Source organism: Ranitomeya variabilis, chromosome 4 (genome assembly GCF_051348905.1).
Source record: "Ranitomeya variabilis isolate aRanVar5 chromosome 4, aRanVar5.hap1, whole genome shotgun sequence".
NCBI classification, from domain to species: Eukaryota; Metazoa; Chordata; class Amphibia; order Anura; family Dendrobatidae; genus Ranitomeya; species Ranitomeya variabilis.
Genome location: NC_135235.1, coordinates 225,863,879 through 225,883,128, shown reverse-complemented (window position 1 = coordinate 225,883,128; position 19,250 = coordinate 225,863,879). Strand labels below are relative to the sequence as shown.

The 19,250-nt window shown below is 44.9% G+C and overlaps 1 protein-coding gene across 2 annotated transcripts in view; it reads right to left on the bottom strand.

Moving 5' to 3' along the window:
* Positions 1-392: 392 nt before the first annotated feature.
* LOC143768705 (Schwann cell myelin protein-like) overlaps positions 393-19,250 on the bottom strand; it is a 43,038-nt gene continuing 24,180 nt past the window's right edge. For both annotated transcript variants that reach the window (XM_077257358.1, XM_077257359.1), the window contains 4 exons: positions 17,207-17,243; positions 4,295-4,339; positions 3,590-3,646; positions 393-699 (listed from right to left, as the gene is read on the bottom strand). In XM_077257358.1, coding sequence (XP_077113473.1) covers positions 598-699; positions 3,590-3,646; positions 4,295-4,339; positions 17,207-17,243 — 241 coding nt within the window. In that variant the 3' untranslated portion in view covers positions 393-597. The remainder of the gene's footprint in view (positions 700-3,589; positions 3,647-4,294; positions 4,340-17,206; positions 17,244-19,250) is intronic.

Here is a 19,250-nt window from a genome sequence, read left to right as displayed (position 1 = left end):
ACCAAAGAATTTGTGATTGCAATCATTTTCAGGAAGAAACTGAGTATTATCTGACAGAATTACCGGGGTGTCAATACTTTTGGCCACAACTGTATATAGTTGGCACCACATTTATTATTGGTTTGGTTTTTTTACATTCTTTGGAAATCCATGGCTTGGTAAGGGGAGAGTGAAGAGTATGGTTTAAGATGCATCAAATTGTGCAAAAATTTGGGTAAAAAATGGTGTAAAGTTAACCAGATGAGGGGTAGTATAGAGTTAGATAAAATTGTCTGAAGATCCTTCAAATTTATCTCACTGCATGAGTCAAAAAGACCTCGCAGGTTAAATTTAACATCTGTGATTTTTATTTTTCTATCAGATGTTACTACATTCCAATATAATTTGAGAGATCCTTTAGGAAAAATATTTATTGTTTAAATCAAAACATAATAACAAGATGTTCCAGTTTTTATATGAATATTATTTAAAAAGCGTGAATTGTTTTAGAATACAATTTGAAATTTTTTTTCACATTTCCCATTATATTTTCACTTAATGTTTTTTCCTTTAATTCACATCACATTTCTGTTCCACTCCTTCTCTTTATCTCTCCCTTTACTTAGTTCGCTTTATAGACATGTCTTCATATACATGTTCATTTTCACAGGATTGGATCCCATTTTGTCCTTTTTTAGGTAAGGGGCAATGAGCTGTTGGCTGTAAAAGAAAAAGAGTTACAAGTTTATAAATATGATCATTTTCAAGGGTAAACTAGTGGTGGGAGAATGAAGGTGTTATTCCGCACTGCCGATGTGGGTGCCAAGAAACATGTTTAAAAGTTGGACCAACATCTTCCTGAAGAGAACCACAGTATTGACTGCGGAAGAAGTTAGTCCAACTTTGAAGCATGTAGAGAAAAAGAGGGTAATCCACATGTACCCATATTGTTACTTTGTTGTTTCTTGGCATGTACATCGGCAGCGCGGAACACCACCCTCATTCTCCCATACTAGATAATTACATCAGTAATCCCATTCTGTGATTGCTGCAGCAGCTGATCGAATCCTTTGTTATGGGTTAATACAACCCCTATAGGTGACCATTTCTTCTTTCACCTAACATTATTTTCCTCCCTTGGATAAGACCTAATTGAGATTGGTGCCCCCTAAATTTTCATTTTCAAAGGTAGAAGTGTTTACAAAAATCAACTAGATGATGTTAGTGCTCAATTAAATGAAGTATTAAATAGTTGTTTAGTGCTTCAAAGTTTAAGAGTCGGCTCAAAGATTGGCCAGTAGACCATTAGATCTCATGACTGCTTTTCACATTCTATTGTTAGGAAAAAATATTGCATAAAACAATTTTCGAAGATTACAAAATGGGTCTACTTTTTCCAGAATATACAGGTCCTTCTCAAAAAATTAGCATATAGTGTTAAATTTCATTATTTACCATAATGTAATGATTACAATTAAACTTTCATATATTATAGATTCATTATCCACCAACTGAAATTTGTCAGGTCTTTTATTGTTTTAATACTGATGATTTTGGCCTACAACTCCTGATAACCCAAAAAACCTGTCTCAATAAATTAGCATATCAAGAAAAGGTTCTCTAAACGACCTATTACCCTAATCTTCTGAATCAACTAATTAACTCTAAACACATGCAAAAGATACCTGAGGCTTTTAAAAACTCCCTGCCTGGTTCATTACTCAAAACCCCCATCATGGGTAAGACTAGCGACCTGACAGATGTCAAGAAGGCCATCATTGACACCCTCAAGCAAGAGGGTAAGACCCAGAAAGAAATTTCTCAACAAATAGGCTGTTCCCAGAGTGCTGTATCAAGGCACCTCAATGGTAAGTCTGTTGGAAGGAAACAATGTGGCAGAAAACGCTGTACAACGAGAAGAGGTGACCGGACCCTGAGGAAGATTGTGGAGAAGGACCGATTCCAGACCTTGGGGAACCTGAGGAAGCAGTGGACTGAGTCTGGTGTGGAAACATCCAGAGCCACCGTGCACAGGCGTGTGCAGGAAATGGGCTACAGGTGCCGCATTCCCCAGGTAAAGCCACTTTTGAACCATACACAGCGGCAGAAGCGCCTGACCTGGGCTACAGAGAAGCAGCACTGGACTGTTGCTAAGTGGTCCCAAGTACTTTTTTCTGATGAAAGCAAATTTTGCATGTCATTCGGAAATCAAGGTGCCAGAGTCTGGAGGAAGACTGGGGAGAAGGAAATGCCAAAATGCCTGAAGTCCAGTGTCAAGTACCCACAGTCAGTGGTGTGGGGTGCCATGTCAGCTGCTGGTGTTGGTCCACTGTGTTTCATCAAGGGCAGGGTCAATGCAGCTAGCTATCAGGAGATTTTGGAGCACTTCATGCTTCCTGGCACCTGCTCACAGTGCCAAAACCACTGGTAAATGGTTTACTGACCATGGTATTACTGTGCTCAATTGGCCTGCCAACTCTCCTGACCTGAACCCCATAGAGAATCTGTGGGATATTGTGAAGAGAAAGTTGAGAGACGCAAGACCCAACACTCTGGATGAGCTTAAGGCCGCTATTGAAGCATCCTGGGCCTCCATAACATCTCAGCAGTGTCACAGGCTGATTGCCTCCATGCCACGCCGCATTGAAGCAGTCATTTCTGCCAAAGGATTCCCGACCAAGTATTGAGTGCATAACTGAACATTATTATTTGATGGTTTTTTTGTTTGTTATTAAAAAACACTTTTATTTGATTGGATGGGTGAAATATGCTAATTTATTGAGACAGGTTTTTTGGGTTATCAGGAGTTGTATGCCAAAATCATAAGTATTAAAACAATAAAAGACCTGACAAATTTCAGTTGGTGGATAATGAATCTATAATATATGAAAGTTTAATTGTAATCATTACATTATGGTAAATAATGAAATTTAACACTATATGCTAATTTTTTGAGAAGGACCTGTAGTTCCATGGTTTTACATGTTTGTATATGGTATTGCGTCTTGTATTCATGGGAAAGAAGCTGAGTTGTAATATTAGACAAAACCTGTCAACGGCGTGGTACGGTTTTGGGAATTTAGATGAGAAATCTAATCTCAGTCATCCCTTTTAGTGCCATGGAAAATGGGGATCAAGGACCTTATATACTTAAACAAACAAAAGGATAAACATTAAGATTGAAAATGTATATTTCCAATTTTGTGTAGCTCTTATTACTAGGACCTGAAAACAAAGTAAGGTGAAAAGTTAATAATATTTCCAATTTTGGATTGGCCTAATTGCTAAGGTCCTAAAACAAAGTAAGATTAAAAAATTAAGAATATTTCCAATTTTGGGTTGGCCTTATTAAAAGGGTCCTAAAACAAAGTAAGATGAAAAATTAATATTTCAATTTTGGATTGGATTATGGCAATTTTTACATACACAAGGCTTTAATTCACTTATGTTTTTATGGGGGCTGTGGAATCGTATGGTCTTGATACTTTCTTTGGCCCACAGGTTATGCATAATATTTACATTGGTTTGGTTGGGCAATACTAACAGTGGTTTCATATTTGGCCTCACAACTAATTACTAAGTAAGAATATAACTATATTGATGATCTTACCTCTAGTGTGTAATAAGATGTTGTTTGTCGTTGTATTAGATCTGTGTATCTGGTGCTCTAAAATATAAATAAAATGATCAAATAAATATATGTAGAACATTTACTGCTTTTGCAAATGGGGCGTCCATGAAGGAAAAGTTACAACTTACTATTTCCTAGAATTATGTTAAGCAATCTTCTGCCTCCTAGCATCTTGATGGCATCAGGTTGTCCAAATTCAGATGTCTGGAGCCAAATTGTAACGCAAACTCATGTCTTAATAGCACACCTTGTGGTTTTGTTTGGTATTACACGTGAAACCAATTGCCTAATTATCAGACTCATGTTTCATTGGCTCTTGTAGGGTTAGTGACTATTGTTTTCAGATTATTATCTGAAGTGATAATAACATATATTTGTAAATTAAACAAAAATCTATTGTCTTATGTTGTCATCTATTGTCTTATGTTGTCATCATCATCCTTAATCTATAGATTATAAAAAGTAGCATTTACTCCTTATGTGTGGATGTAGTATTGTTCCTAAATTATTAACTTTTTACATTTTAATTTTAATCTGACTGTGGTAAAGGGTATACAAATAATTAGTAGTCAAAATACTAAGTAGATTATTGATAATTATTGCCAGGATAAGCAATAATAAAAAGCACATGAAGCGGAAATATTACTTTTAATTAAAACACTCAATTGTAAAAAGGTAACTTACGTTTTTAGATAATGTACTTTGCATTGGGTCAAACATACTGTTGCTCTGTAAAAAAGGAATTGCAGAAACTGAAGTGTATCAAAAACGTTTATAAAACAGCAATATTACACCTACAATAATGCCAATGCTCAGAAGTTTAAAGTTTTCCAAATAGGTAGTATTACCATAGTTGCAATTACTTTTTTTAAAACTGTTTTACTCTATTTACTAACTATTATTCCTGATCTTTTAATGTAATTTATACTAATTAGTAACACCTAATTAAACTGCAAAAGGTTTATTTCACCAGCCTAATAAGCCTTTTAGATTTTTCAGGTTTTATACATTCCATTCTTTCATTTCTCATTCAAGCCCAACCCACCCAGACTATGGACCACTTTCTGTACACCTTCCATATTTGTAAAGTAATCTTCATTACGTCCTAGTTCTTTATTTCTCCCTATGACCAATAATCAGTAATTGTTCAGTGACCAAACTCCGTTGTCATTAAAAAGGGAAGTTATGTAATTTGACTGACATAAGCAAGAAGACAAAGTCATAACAAAAACATTAAATGGAATGTTGTAACTGTTTAAAACTTAATGTTGTATTTGAAAAATTGGTTTCACAGAGGTTTTGATCATGTGATACTTTTGACAGTGCTAGACGTCTAAATTATATACTACTCATGCAAGTGGTAGACTGGTGGCCCATATGGCTAAAATCTCTGCTCTTTGCATTGTGAGCTTCACAATCCATCCCCATTCCCCACTTCTTCTGAGTGACAGGTGTAGTAGCCAAATAGAATCCCGCTACTTTTATCACTCTAAATTTCCATTTCACGCTGACTTTGGTCTTGATAAAACACAGTGGACCTACACCAGCAGATGACATGGCTCCCCAAACCATCATTGATTGTGGAAACTTCACACTAGACCTCCAGAAGCTTGGATTGTGGCCTCTCCACTCTTCCTCCAGACTCTGGGACCTTAATTTCAAATGAAGTGCAAAATTTACTTTCATCTGAAAACAACACCTTGGCCCAGGTAAGGCACTTCTGGTGTTGTCTATTGGTCATGAGTGGCTTGACACAAGGAATGTGACACTTGAAGCCCATGTCCTGGATACTTCTGTGTGTGGTGGCTCTTGAAGCAATGACTCTAGCAGCAGTCCACTCTGTTAGGGCTGGTGGAACACACCGAGTAAATATAACGATACTAAAGGTGCGTTCGCAGCCCAAGGTTCACCATGCAGGAGTGGAACCTGCTGCTAGGTAATGGCGACACTATATGGCGGCACTACACCAGAGTAGACACGGGTTCCATCACCCAGTCTGTACAGGAGCGAACTCTGTTGCTTCACAGAGTCGCAGGGAATCAAGGAAACGTTGTGCCCTGTTAGCTGCCACAGGGAGCAGCAAATGAATACTAGTAGGATCCCTGCAATTCACCCCCACAATGCTGGTGCTTGATCCCGCTCTGACCCTTTTGAGCCTGCACCTGAGCACGCTCTGAGACAGCTGCAGAGATCGAGTGGGAATTCCCACCCACACTGACCGATTGTCAGGAGTAAGAGAAGATAGCCGCACTGGCGGTCACTGCTGGTTAGACACAGTACAGATCGTGCTCTTGTTTATAGATTAGCCCTGTCAGGCGCTAGTTAACTACGACATTCGTGAGCATTCAGCATCACTAGGAATGGGAATGATTAAGGAGCAATCACCAGAAAAGGCATACAACCACACACACGATAACAGGTTTATACTGGCGCATGGCTGTGCGGACATGCGAACCTTTAATAGCTGTAGCTCTCCAGGACCTTCCTAGTGGACCAATAGGAGCTGCTGCAGGACCTGAGCATGTGACCCCCGACCTCCAATGAGAGGTCTTCCCTTGGGCGTGCTCAAAAGGAGAAAAGCAGGACTTAGTCCCAGGAGCGCCTGCTCACCGCTGAACAGTACTGGTTATAATGGCTGAACCTGGAAGTCCAGCAGTAACCAAATGCTTAGTATCTGTCCGAGCCAGGCGCAGGGACTGATATCTCTGCTGAGAAGACTCCACTGGGGCTGGAGGAGAATGAGAGACCACAGCAGAAGAGGTTCGAGATTCCCCCTGTGCAGCAGCGGGAACTCGACTCCTAACATTACCCCCCTCCTAGGACCCCCCTCCTTGGACCTCACTGCGCTCGACGGCTGTGCTCAGCAGGCTCTCAGGACCTCTCCTCTGGGCCATAACCCTTCCAATCCACCAAATAGAATTTTTTGCCATGTACCACCTTACACCCCAAGATAGCTTTCACCTCATAATCATCCATTGATGAACCTGGTGTCGGTGATACCTAGGTGTGGAGGAAGGGCCAGACAGTAGACCACAAGGTTAACCTGTTCCAGGACCTGAAGAGACCCAAGTAGCAAGGTGCAAACTTAGTGGACTCAACTTGCAGCCTGATATTACGGGCAGAGAGCCACAATAAGTCTCCAGGAGCAAAAGTGGAAGCAGGGTGCTGATGTGCAATGGCGGAGACCCTCATTCTCTCCTTGGAGGCCTGGATGGCATCCTGAGTGCGGCCCCAAATGTCACGTGCCTCCACAGACCAGTCCGCCACTCTGGAGTCGGTGGAAGATACGGGCATGGGCACAGGAACCCGTGGATGCTGGCCGTAGTTAGGGAGGAATGGGGTCTGCCCGGGGGAGTCAGCTACAGTGTTGTTCAGCGCAAACTCCACCCACGGTAGCAAAGATGCCCAGTCATCCTGCCTGGTAGAAACAAAATTTCACAGATTTGAGACCAGGGTCTGATTGGCCCTCTCTACCAACCCATTCGTCTCGGGATGGTATGCTGAAGAGCGATTCCGCTCGATGCTGAATAGACGACAAAACTCTCTCCAGAACCAAGACGCAAACTGGGGACCCTGGTCACTGACAATTTTGTCTGGCATACCATGTCGGCGGAAAATGTGTTTAATAAACAACGCTGCCAGGGCCCGTGCAGAAGGTAGCCATGGAAGAGGCACCAAGTGCACCATTTTGAAAAAATGGTTGGTGATTACCCAAATAATGGTGCAGCTACGGGACTTGGGTAAGCCCACCACAAAGTCCATCCCGACCATCTCCCAGGGCCTGTCCGCCACCGGCAGGGGGTAAAGTAACCCAGCTGGCTGTTGTAGAAGAGGCTTATTCTTGGCACAGGAGACACATGCCCGAATATAGTCTCCAACGTCATGGGCCATATGCAGCCACCAGTACTTCCTCGCCTGTAGCTCAGATGTCCTTTTGGTAGTGTTGAGGATTCCGATACCGCAAGTATCGCGGCCAATCAGAAGCCGCAACATTATCTAAGGTATTTCAAGCGCTTGAAAGACCTTAGATGATGTCACGGCTTTGTGATTGGTCACGTAGCGGTCACACGACCGCTACGCGACCAATCAGAAGCCGCGACGTCATCTAAGGTTTTTCAAGCGCGCATTCTTAGGAACAACGGCTCCCGGTTACAGCGGTAAAGTCCAGGGGCCGCCGGAGAGGTGAGTATATCTCTATTTTTTATTTTAATTCTTTATTTTACACATTGATATGGATCCCAGGGCCTGAAGGAGAGTTTCCGCTCCTTCAGACCCTGGGAACCATCAGGATACCTTCCGATACTCGTTGTCCCATTGACTTGGATGGGTATCGGGTATCGGTATCGGCGATATCCGATACTTTTTGGGTATCGGACGATACTATCCGATACCGATACTTTCCAGTATCGGATGGTATCGCTCAACACTACCTTTTGGACCCAAAATGTCCCCCCACTGTGGATGAGTGAGTCCAAGAGAGAACTTCCGGATGCAGACTGGATGGTACAAAAGTCTTTCCTGGAGGCTGTAACAACTCTACTGGCATCACTGCATGGCCTCGCATCTCTCACACTATCTTACCCACTGCTCCAGGTCATGATGTGGTCCAGTGGGGTCACTCCCCCGCACGCCCGCGCCAACCAGTCTGGGTGCGAGCATGACTGTTTGCACAGGCCATGGCCTCCGCTGTATCCCATGTGCTACCGCTCGCAGAGCATGATTAACTTTTTCCCTGCCCGTATGAGCAACCTGAAAAATTTGTTCCACCAAGGGTGGTTCAGATTGAAGAGACCTCTGACCCAATTATAGTCTCTAATGCTCTCTTCAAGCAACTTCAAGCCTATGAGGAGGAGCACTACCCATCTGACCCGCCTAGGTTCTATGGGAATCCAGAAGAATGCCAAAGCTTCCTGGAACAGTGTCTGCGCTACATCCTGCAGAATGCAGCTTGTTTTCCCTCTGACCTGATTAAGGTGGGCTACATCATGTCCTACCTAGCAGGAGATGCTTTATTATGGATTTGTCCCCTCTGGGAAGCGGGGGATCCTATTGTCATGAGTCTTGGGGCCTTCCTGGTGGCTTTCCGTAGAGTCTTTGACAAGCCTCGTCCTGCTGCTCCTGTGAAGTCTTCCCCATCTAGATCCGAGAGGCACTCCAGACGGGCGAAACCTGTGAAGAAACCTCCACATCAAGCCAGGACCGTCTGTGACCCTCCTGTTCCTCTACCCATTAAAGCAGCTACCCGTGTGAAGCCTAAGAAGGTTGATGTAAGTGGGCTGGCAAAGCAGCAGCCTGAAATCAGCCATATGAAGGGCATACAATGTCGCTGCTGTTGTGAGGAACCCCTGGATGGCCTCTGTCCAGGGGATCTTAAGCTCCAAAACCTCGGGCCAGTTGGAGAGGCTGCCCCTGGCGAGAGTACTTCCTCTCCATCTAAGTTAATGACTGTTTCTCTGCCTTCTGGGAGCTTTGGTGTGTCTAAGCCGCCTGTCATACGGAGTCGGTGTATGGTCTCCGTTCTTCAGCTCCAGAACCCAGTGTGGGCGTTGCCTGATAATGGCCAAACCCTGCTAAAGAGCAGTCTAGTCCTGCAAGGACAACTACAGCTCCAAGTTGGAGCCTTATACACGAAGAAGTTTGTCTTCCACATGCTGTCTGTTATGCCCATGGGTCATTCTGAGCCAAGGACTCTACCACCCGCTCTGGTCAAGGGTTCCAGTAAAGTGCTTCGTTTGAACTTACCCAGTCTTGAGAACTGTCTGATTCCCATGCGTCAAATACACTCAGCAGTGTCATCTTCTTCAGCTGGTCTGCTAGTCGACGAGTCAAGGTGTGCTGACGTCACCGAAGATGGGGAAACGGTGACGATGTCTCCACACACCTCCAGCGACTATACCAGTAAACTCTTAGTCGTCGAGTCAAGGTGTGCTAATGTCACCGAAGATGGGGAAGCGGTGACTATCTCTCCACACATCTCCAATGACTATACCTGTAATCCGTTCCTAGGAACATCCCCACCGCTTGGACGATTTCTTCTGGATAACGGGCACAAGATTGTTCCTATGTTTATACCTTCTGCGTCCTTATGGCCGGCTGGTGAAGATTTCAAGACTGAAGTTTGTTCACCTCAATTTTTCTCTGACCCGGTGGAGCTGTTCTCCACACTCATCTCTAGTGACTTTTCCTGTGTTCAGTACTCTAGAACATCTCTGCTATCTGAAAGTTTGTCTCTGGATATCGGGCAGAAGGTGTATCCTGTGAGTATTCCTTCAGCTTCCATGTGGCCGGCTGGTGAAGATAACAAATCGGTCCCTGCTTCTTGTCTACCCTGAGGAAATGGTCCAGTCCATTGAGAAAGCTAACCCTATTGGGTACAATGAGACTTTGCTATCTGAGATTTCTGATGAAGCTAACCCTGCAGTGCACAAAGAGACTTTGTTTTCTGAGATACCTGGTGACTCTCCTGCCGCCTTCTACCCTGAAGATGTCATGTTGGCCTGGACTATGTGTGCTCCCATCCTTCTTCTACAAGTTATTCTGGCAGGCTTGAAGAAGAGGGGCCATAAAGGGGGGGTACTGTAACAACTCTACTGGCATCACTGCATGGCCTCGCATCTCTCACACTATCTTACCCACTGCTCCAGGTCATGATGTGGTTTCTGTTTCTTGCCAGCTCCATGTTCTGTGTCTCTGCTCTCTGCATGCTTCATGGTTCTGTGTATAGAGGGGCGGAGCCTGAACTCTCTGGTTCTTATAGCAATCAGGTGCATCTGTCCAATCTGTTCCTGACCAATTACCAAGAGGCCTCCAGTATATAGTGCAGCTCCACCCAGTGTTCTGGGCCTGTGCAATGTGTTAGCTCAGTTAGTGTCTTGCTTCTGAGTTTGCCTGGCCTTGCTCTGAGTTACTCCCTCTCTGGAGGATTCTCTGTGTTATTTCCTAGGTCTTGTTGTCCGCCCACCAGGAGGCAGTATATCCTGGTCCCAGTGTCTTTGTCCTTGTGTCTTGTTCCATTGCCTTGTCTGTACTTGTCTTACCTCGGTCTCCTAGTCTTTGGCTTCCTTCCCTGTTGTCTTTCCTTGTATTCTCAGTCTGCTTACACTCCGCACTCTTGCAGCTCTGCCTGCTCTGAACCTTTGTGACTTTACCTCTGCTCCTCACTTCTGCGTTTCTGCTCCTTTCTACTCTGCTTATCTTCTGCTGTTGCAGTTATCCCTTGCTGCAGCTTCTCTCCACATTCCTTGTGGCTCTGCTCAGCTTTGCTGCAGAGACCCCTCACGCAGCTCCTCTCCGCTCCTTGCGGTTCTACCTATCTCCGCTCCTTGCGGTTCTACCTAGCTCCGCTCCTTGCGGTTCTACCTGGCTCCGCTCCTTGCGGTTCTACCTGGCTCCGCTCCTTGCGGTTCTACCTGGCTCCGCTCCTTGCGGTTCTACCTGGCTCCGCTCCTTGCGGTTCTACCTGGCTCCACTCCTTGCGGTTCTACTTCTCCTGGACTTGGCTCCGCCTCCAGCTCTTGGCTCCGCCTCCTGCCTGTCTGCACTTGGCTCCGCCTCCAGCTCTTGGCTCTGCCTTCTGCGGTTCTGCACTTGGCTCCACCTCCTGCTCTTGGCTCCGCCTTCTGCATTTCTGTTCTTGGCTCTAGCTCCTGTGCTTTCACTCTGCATCCGCTCTTGCGGTCTTTATCTACTTATTCCTAAGTCCTCGTGTCTGAACAGGTTCTTACCCGTTCTACATACCTACCTGCAGACCGGTCCCTACCGGTTCTTCCAGTGTACCAGTCTTGTCCACCAGTCCTGCCAGAGAGCCAGCCGTGCCCGCCTGCCTTTCCAGAGAGCCAGCCGTGCCCGCCTGCTTACGAGAGAGCCAGCCGTGCCCGCCTGCCTGACAGTGTTCCTGTTGTACCCGTCTGCCTGCTTATGTGCCAGCCGTGCCCGCTTGCTTGTCTATGTTCCGTTCCCCGGTGGGATCAGCAGCCACAACCAGACTCCACCCTGGAGTGGTACCTGGTAGCTTCCTATTGCACAAGTCTGACCTCACCATCAGAGGCTCCAGCGAACACCTAGGAAGCTACTTAGTTACGCCCCTTCCAGGGAAGTTTGGTCTGTGGTCCAGTGGGGTCACTCCCCCGCACGCCCGCGCCAACCAGTCTGGGCGCGAGCATGACAGAGGCACAGACTCTAGCAAAACCAGGGCAACAGTTCTTAGGTTCTCGGAAGAGACAATAAGCCAAGGCTCCTCTTCCTCCTCCTTAGATGATACACCAGAGCTAGAGAGAGAGCGTCAGCACGAATGTTCTTCTCCCCGGAAAGAAAATGGAGGGTGAAATGGAACCAGGAGAAGAACAAGGACCATCTGGCCTGGCGAGAATTTAACCGCTGGGATGTCTGTAAATAGACCAAATTCTTGTGGTCTGTGAATACTTGGAAGGGAAAGCATGCCCCCTCCAAAGATGTCTCCACTCCGAGAAGGCCAACTTCATTGCTAGTTACTCCCTGTCCCCGATGGAATAATTCCTCTCCGCTGGTGTGAAGGTCTTGGAAAAGAAGAAGCAAGGAAGCTTCCGACCTGGAGCATCCTTTTGGAAGAGGACTGTTCCAGCACCAATGGATGAGGCATCCATCTCCATAATAAACGGCTTATCTACATCGGGGCGATGTAGGATAGGAGCCCTAGCAAAATGAGATTTAATAGAAGTGAAGGCCTTGGAGACCTCCTCCGACCACAATTTGAGATTTGCTCCCTTCTTGGTAAGGGCTACCAAAGTTGAGAAATGGGGAATGAACTGGCGATAGTAATTAATGAACCCCATAAAGCGCTGCACCACTTTAAGAGAATGGGGTTCTTACCAGTCCATCACAGCCTGTAGTTTGGCAGGATCCATAGCCAACCACTGGGCGGCGATGATATAGCCCAGGAAAGGTAAGGACTCTTGCTCAAACACACATTTCTCCAACTTTGCGTAGAGGGAATTTGCCCATAAGAGGTCAAAGACTCTGCAAACATCTCTCCGGTGGGAGTCAATATCTGGAGAGAATATGAGAATATCATCCAGATAGACTACGAACGAGGTGGAAAGCATATCCCCGAAGATATCATTAACAAAATGTCCACCCACCATGGATGAGTGAGCCCAAGAGAGAACCTCCGGTCGCAAATTAGATGGCACAAAAGTCTTGCCCGGGGCACAGATTCTAGCAGAACCGGGGCCACGGTCCTCAGGCTCTCTGAAGAGACAATTAGCCGAGGCTCCTCCTCTACTGAAGACACTATGGAGTGGAAGAGAGCATTGGCATGGATGTTCTTCTCCCCAGAAAGATAATGGAGGGTGAAGTGGAAATGGGAGAAGAAAATGGACCATCTAGCCTGGCGAGAGTTTAGCCTTTGGCATTCTGCAAATAAACCAAATTTTTGTGGTCAGTATACACTTGGAAAAGAAAATGAGCTCCCTCCAGGAGGTATCTCCACTCCGAGAAGGCCAACTTCATAGCTAGCAAATCCCTGTCCCCAATGGAGTAATTCCTCTCTGCAGATGTGAAGGTCATGGAGAAAAAGAAGCAAGGATGCTTCTGACCTTGAGCATACTTTTGGAAGAGGACTGCTCCATCACTGACAGATGAGGCATCCACCTCCATTATAAATGATGCAGATGTAGATGTAGGATGTGAGTGCTAGCAAAATGAGACTTAATGGAGAGGAAGGCCTTGGAGACCTCCTCCAACCACAATTTGGGATTTGCTCCCTTCTTGGTGAGGGCTACTAAAGGAGCTACAGGAGTTGAGAAGTGAGGAATGAACTGGCAATAATAGTTATTGAACCCCATAAAGCGCTCCACCGCTTTGAGAGAATGGGGTTCCTGCCAGTCCATCACAACTTGTAGCTTGGCAGCATCCATAGCCAATTCCTGGGCGGAGATGATATAACCAAGGAAAGGCAAGGACTCCTGCTCAAACACAAACTTCTCCAACTTAGCGTAGAGGGAGTTTGCCCATAGGAGGTCGAAGACTTTGCAAACATCTCTCTGGTGGGAATCCAAATCTGGAGAGTAGATGAGAATATCATCCAGATAGACTACCACCGAGGAGGAGAGCATATCCCAGAAGATATCATTCACAAAGTCTTGGAAAATGGCTGGAGCTTTACAGAGTGTATTCATAGTGCCTATCCCTGTTGTTAAAAGCCATCTTCCATTCGTCCCCCTCATGGATGCGAATCAGGTTGTGAGCACCCCACAGATCTAATTTAGTAAATACCCTTGCTCCCTGTAGCCTATCGAAGAGTTCAGATATCAGGGGCAAAGGGTTCTTATTCTTAACGGTGATGGCGTTAAGACCCCTGTAGTCTATGCATGGACATAGTTCTCCGTTCTTCTGCATGAAGAACCCCACCCCTGCAGGTGACACTGACTTCCTAATGAACCCTCTTGCCAAATTCTCCTGGATGTATTGAGTCATTGCCTCTGTCTCTGGGAGAGACAGGGGGTAGACCCGAACCCGGGGAGGCTCTGCCCCAGGCAAGAGATCAATAGGAGAGTCATAGAGGCGGTTAGGCGGAAGCGTCTCCGCAGCCCTCTTGGAAAACACGTCCGCATAGGACCAATAGTGCTTGGGGAGAGAAGAAAGATATGCGGGTACCTCAGTAGTGGCAACCTGAACGCACTCCCTCAGACATCTGCCTTCACAAGATCCACTCCATCCCAAAATTCTCCCTGATGACCACTCTATATGAGGGGAGTGGTAACATAGCCAGGGTATCCCTAGCAGGATCTCGTCTATTCCCTTGGAAATTACAAGGGAAATTATCTCCTGATGGGATGGAGACATAGATAACGTAAATGGGATGGTCTGGTGTGTTATTTGTGAGGGCAGTGTCAACCCATTCACCAATCGTACAGTCACCGGATTGGCGAGCATCACCAGGGGAATTGCGTGGCATTGGGCAAAGGCAGAGGACATAAAATTTCCCTCCGCTCCAGAATCCACACAAAGCTCGACTGTAAGAATGTATGAGCCTAAAGTGATTGTCCCTTTAAAGGACGGTTTGGAGGAAAACACCGCTGTGCCTAGTGAACCTCCTCCTACGGTTACTATCCGCGGTCGTTTCCCGACCGCTGGGGACATGTCTTGACATAATGTCCTAACTGCTGGCAGACATTACAGACCATGGGTATTCGACTGGCCCGGGACTTAGGTCCCACTTGAGAAGCCTCCATGGCCTCATGGGGCTTGGACGCCAGAGCAGGAGATTCCAGAGGCCTTGCGAAGGTAGGAGCCATCTGAAACCTCTGCCTTACACTGGCTTCGCTCCAATCTTCGTTCGTTAAAATGAAGGTCAATGCAGTTGGATATAGTTAAAAGCTCTTCCAGTGTGGCGGGAATCTCCCTGGTGGCCAAGGCATCCATCACATGGTCAGCCAGTCCCTTCCAGAACACCGGGATAAGGACATCATCCTGCCACTCCAGCTCTGATGCCAAAGTTCAGAAGTGGATGGCAAATTGACTGACCATGGACAAGCCCTGTGTCAATGCCATCAGTTGGAGCGCCGTATAATGGGTGACACGAGGTCCCATGAAGACCTGTTTCAGAGAGTCCAGGAAGCGAGGAGCACTCTGCATCACATGATCATCACGCTCCCACAGCGGCGTTGCCCACTCCAACGCCCTGCCCGACTGAAGGGTTATAATAAATCCCACTTTAACCCATTCCATGGGAAAATGTGCAGCCAGGAGCTCTAGATGTATGGCACACTGGCTCACGAATCCCTGACACAGCTTACTGTCACCAGCAAACTTGTCTGATAATGGAAGATAGGATAATGTTGGAGCAGCGGTGGCAGTGGACAAACTGGCTGCAGCTACGCTAGCAGCCTGAACAGCGACTGTGGTGACATCCACAGCCAAGGTTGTGCACTCAAGAGCCGCCAACCTACCCTCCAGCTGCTGGATGTACCTTTGTAGACGCTGATCATCTGCCATTACTATCCAGACACTGGCGCTAGCATACTGTTAGGGCTGGCGGAATGCACCGAGTAAATATAATGATAGTAAAGGTGCGTTCGCATCCCAGGGTCCACCGTGCAGGAGTGGAACCTGCTGCTAGGTAATGGCGGCACTATATGGTGGCACTACACCAGAAAAGACTCGGATTCTGTCACCCGGTCTGTTCAGGAACTCTCTTGCTTCACAGAGTCGAAGGGAATCAAGGAAACGCTGTGCCCTGTTAGCTGTCACAGGGGGCAGCAAATGAATACTAGTGGGATCCCTGCAATTCACCCCCACTATGCTGGTGCTTGATCTCGCTCTGACCCTCAGTGGCTTTTTAGCCTGTGCCTGAGTACACCCTGAGACAGATGCAGAGATCGAGCGGGAGTTCCTACCCTACACTGACCGTTTGTCAGGAGTAAGAGAAGATAGCCGCACAGAGTGCGTACTGCACTGCACTGGCGGTCACTGCTGGTTAGACGCAGTACAGATCATGGTCTTGTGTATAGATTAGCCCCTGTCAGGCGTTAGTTAACTACAACATTCGTGAGCATTCAACATCACTAGGAATGGGAATGATTAAGGAGCAATCACCAGAACAGGCATGCAACAACAAACACACATGATAACAGGTTTATACTAGCGCATGGCCGGGCGGCCATGTGAACCTTTAATAGCTGCAGCTCTCCAGGACCTTCCTAGTGGACCAATAGGAGCTGCTACAGGACCTGAGCGTGTGACCCCCGACCTCCAATGAGAGGTCTTCCTTTGGGCATGCTCAGAAGGAGAAAAGCATGACTTAGTCCCAGGAGCGACTGCTTGCCGTTGAACACTACTGGTTATAATGGCTGAACCTGGAAGGCCAGCAGTAACCAAACGCGCAGTATCTGTCCCAGCCAGGTGATGGGACCGATGTCTCTGCTGAGCAGTCTCCACTGCGGCTGGAGGAGAATGAGAGACCGCAGCAGAGGTCGTTCGAGATTCCCCCTGTGCAGCGGTGGGAACTCGACACCTAACACACTCCTTGTGAATTTCCCCCAAATTTTTGAATGGCCATTTCTTAACAATCTGTTCTAGGCTGCGGTTTTCGTGGTTGCTTGTGCACCTTTTTCTACCACACTTTTTCCTTCTACTCAACCTTCCATTAATATGCTTGGATACAGCACTCTGATAACAGCTAGTTTCTTTAGCAAAGACCTTTTGTGGCTTACCCTCCTTGTGGAGTGTGTCAATGACTGCTTTCTGGACATCTGTCAAGTCAGCAATCTTCCCCAAGTTTGTGGAGCTACTGAAGCAGACTAAGGGACCTTTATAAAATCTTAGGACGCCTTTGCAGGTGATTTTTACTAATTATTCTAATTTACTGAGATACATATATATAATTGTGTATTATTATTACCTATTTAATTGTTTTTTTAACAAATTGTGATTTGTTTTTATGAGCACTGTGCAATTTGTTGTTGGGAAATATGATAAAAATCTTTTACCTCTGTGGAAACAGACTGTTAGGAAATAAATTAAGAAATAGCTTTGTAAATAATTCCAGTTTCAAACTAAATGTATTGTTTTGCAGGAAGTATTTCTTGGCAATCAACAAATTTAAATATATAGTCTTACCTCTGTTTTCTTTCTCCAAAAACAAGAGTCTCGCTTTCTAATAAGATACAAAAAAAGTTTTAACATATAGTAAATAGTAATATTTCACAATCATAAAATGTTATTCCCTCTCTGTACACAATTACAAATTCAGTATAAGACTGTTGTCATGATTTTGGATAATTAGATCAGAATATTAAAATTTTGCAACACAGTGTCAGGTTGTTCAATGGTCAAACCACACTACTTCATTAAAGAGTAATCTTCATTTGATTTTTTTTCATACCAGTGAAATAAGTATTGAACACGTCACTAATTTTCTAGGTAAATCTATTTCTAAAGGTGCTATTGACATTATATTTTCACCAGATGTTTGTTAACAACCTATCCAATCCACACAGGCAAAGAAGTCATCTGTAGATGTACATAAATTAAGTTATGCATAATAATGAGAAATCACACAGTGAAAAAGTATTGAACACAAAGTAAAAGAGGTGCAAAACCCATGGAAGGTCATGGCACCAGCTGAAATCTATCAGTAATTAGAAATCAATCCTGTCACTTAGTGAAAAATAACATCAGCTGGTTTAACTGATGGTCTATAAAAAGGTATTTCATTACTAAGGTGCCACACAAGAAACATCTCATGATGGATACAACCAGTGTGCTGTCTCAATACCTTTGCTACCTTATTGTTGCAAAGCATAGTGATGGCATTGGGTACAGAAGAATTTCTAAACTACTAAATGTACCCATTAGCAGTGTTGGGGCCATAATTGGGAAGTGGATATAACATATTTCACCATAAACAGGACACGGACAGGTGCTCCCCACAAGATTTCAGATAGAGAAGTGAAAATAATTATCAAAAGAGTTTTCCAATAGCTAAGGAACCTATGACGAGCTACAGAAAAACCAAAAATTGGCAGGTTCAATTGTATCAGAGAAAACTGTAAGTAATGTACTCAACTTCCATGGCCTTTATGCATGCTTCCCATGTAAGACTCCATTGCTGAACAGAAAGCATATTCAAGTGCATTTATTTTGCTCATAAACATTTAGACAAACCTATGAAATATTGGGTGAATATAGTTTGGTCAGATGAGACCAAAAGTGAATTCTTTGGATGCCAAAAAAACACTTGTTTGGAGGCCAAAAGCACTGGAAATCACCTCAAAAACACCATACCAACAGTGACGTTTGGAGGTGGGAGCATTATGGTATGGGGCTGTTTTTCAGCTTACGGCACTGGCAAACTTCATGTAATTGAAGGAAAAGTGAACAGACAAATATACAGAGACTGTCTTGAAAAGAATCTGCTGCCATAAACCAGGATGATGAAGATGATACGACGTTGGACATTTCAGCAAGATGATCCCAAACACACAGCCAAGGAAGCTCTCAATTGGTCTCTTAAAATGAAAATAAAGCTGCTAGAATGGCCAAGCCAATCACCGGACCTGAATACAATAGAAAATGTATGGAAGAAACTCAGAGTTCCTAGAAGGAGGCCACAGAAGCTTCAGGATCTGAAGAGTGTCTGTGTGAAAGAAAGGGTCAAAATCACACCTGAGCAATGCCTGCGACTAGTTTCTCCATACAGAAGGGATCTTGAAGCTTCATCACCATCAATGGCTTTTGCACTGCTTTTGTATTAAATAGATTTCAGTTACCGTGTAAAATACTTTTTCCCTTTTTTATAGGCCATCAGCTGAACCGGCTGACATTTTTTTTCACTAACTGGCAGGATTGCTTTCTAATTACTGATAGATTAAAGCGGGTGTCAGGACTTTCCAGGGCTTTTTGCACATCTTTTTCTTCATGTGTTCAATAACTTTTCCCTACGTCATTTCTCATTATTACACATACTTTAATTTACGGACATCTATGGTGATTTCTTTAATTGTGTGTATTAGATGGGTTGTTCCTGACATCTGGTGAGAATTTCGTGTCAATAGCACCTTTAGAAATAGATTTATAAAATTGATGATGTGTTCAATACTTATTTCACCTGCTGTAAATCAATAGTTCATATAAAAATAAGAAACATTGTAAAATATCTTAT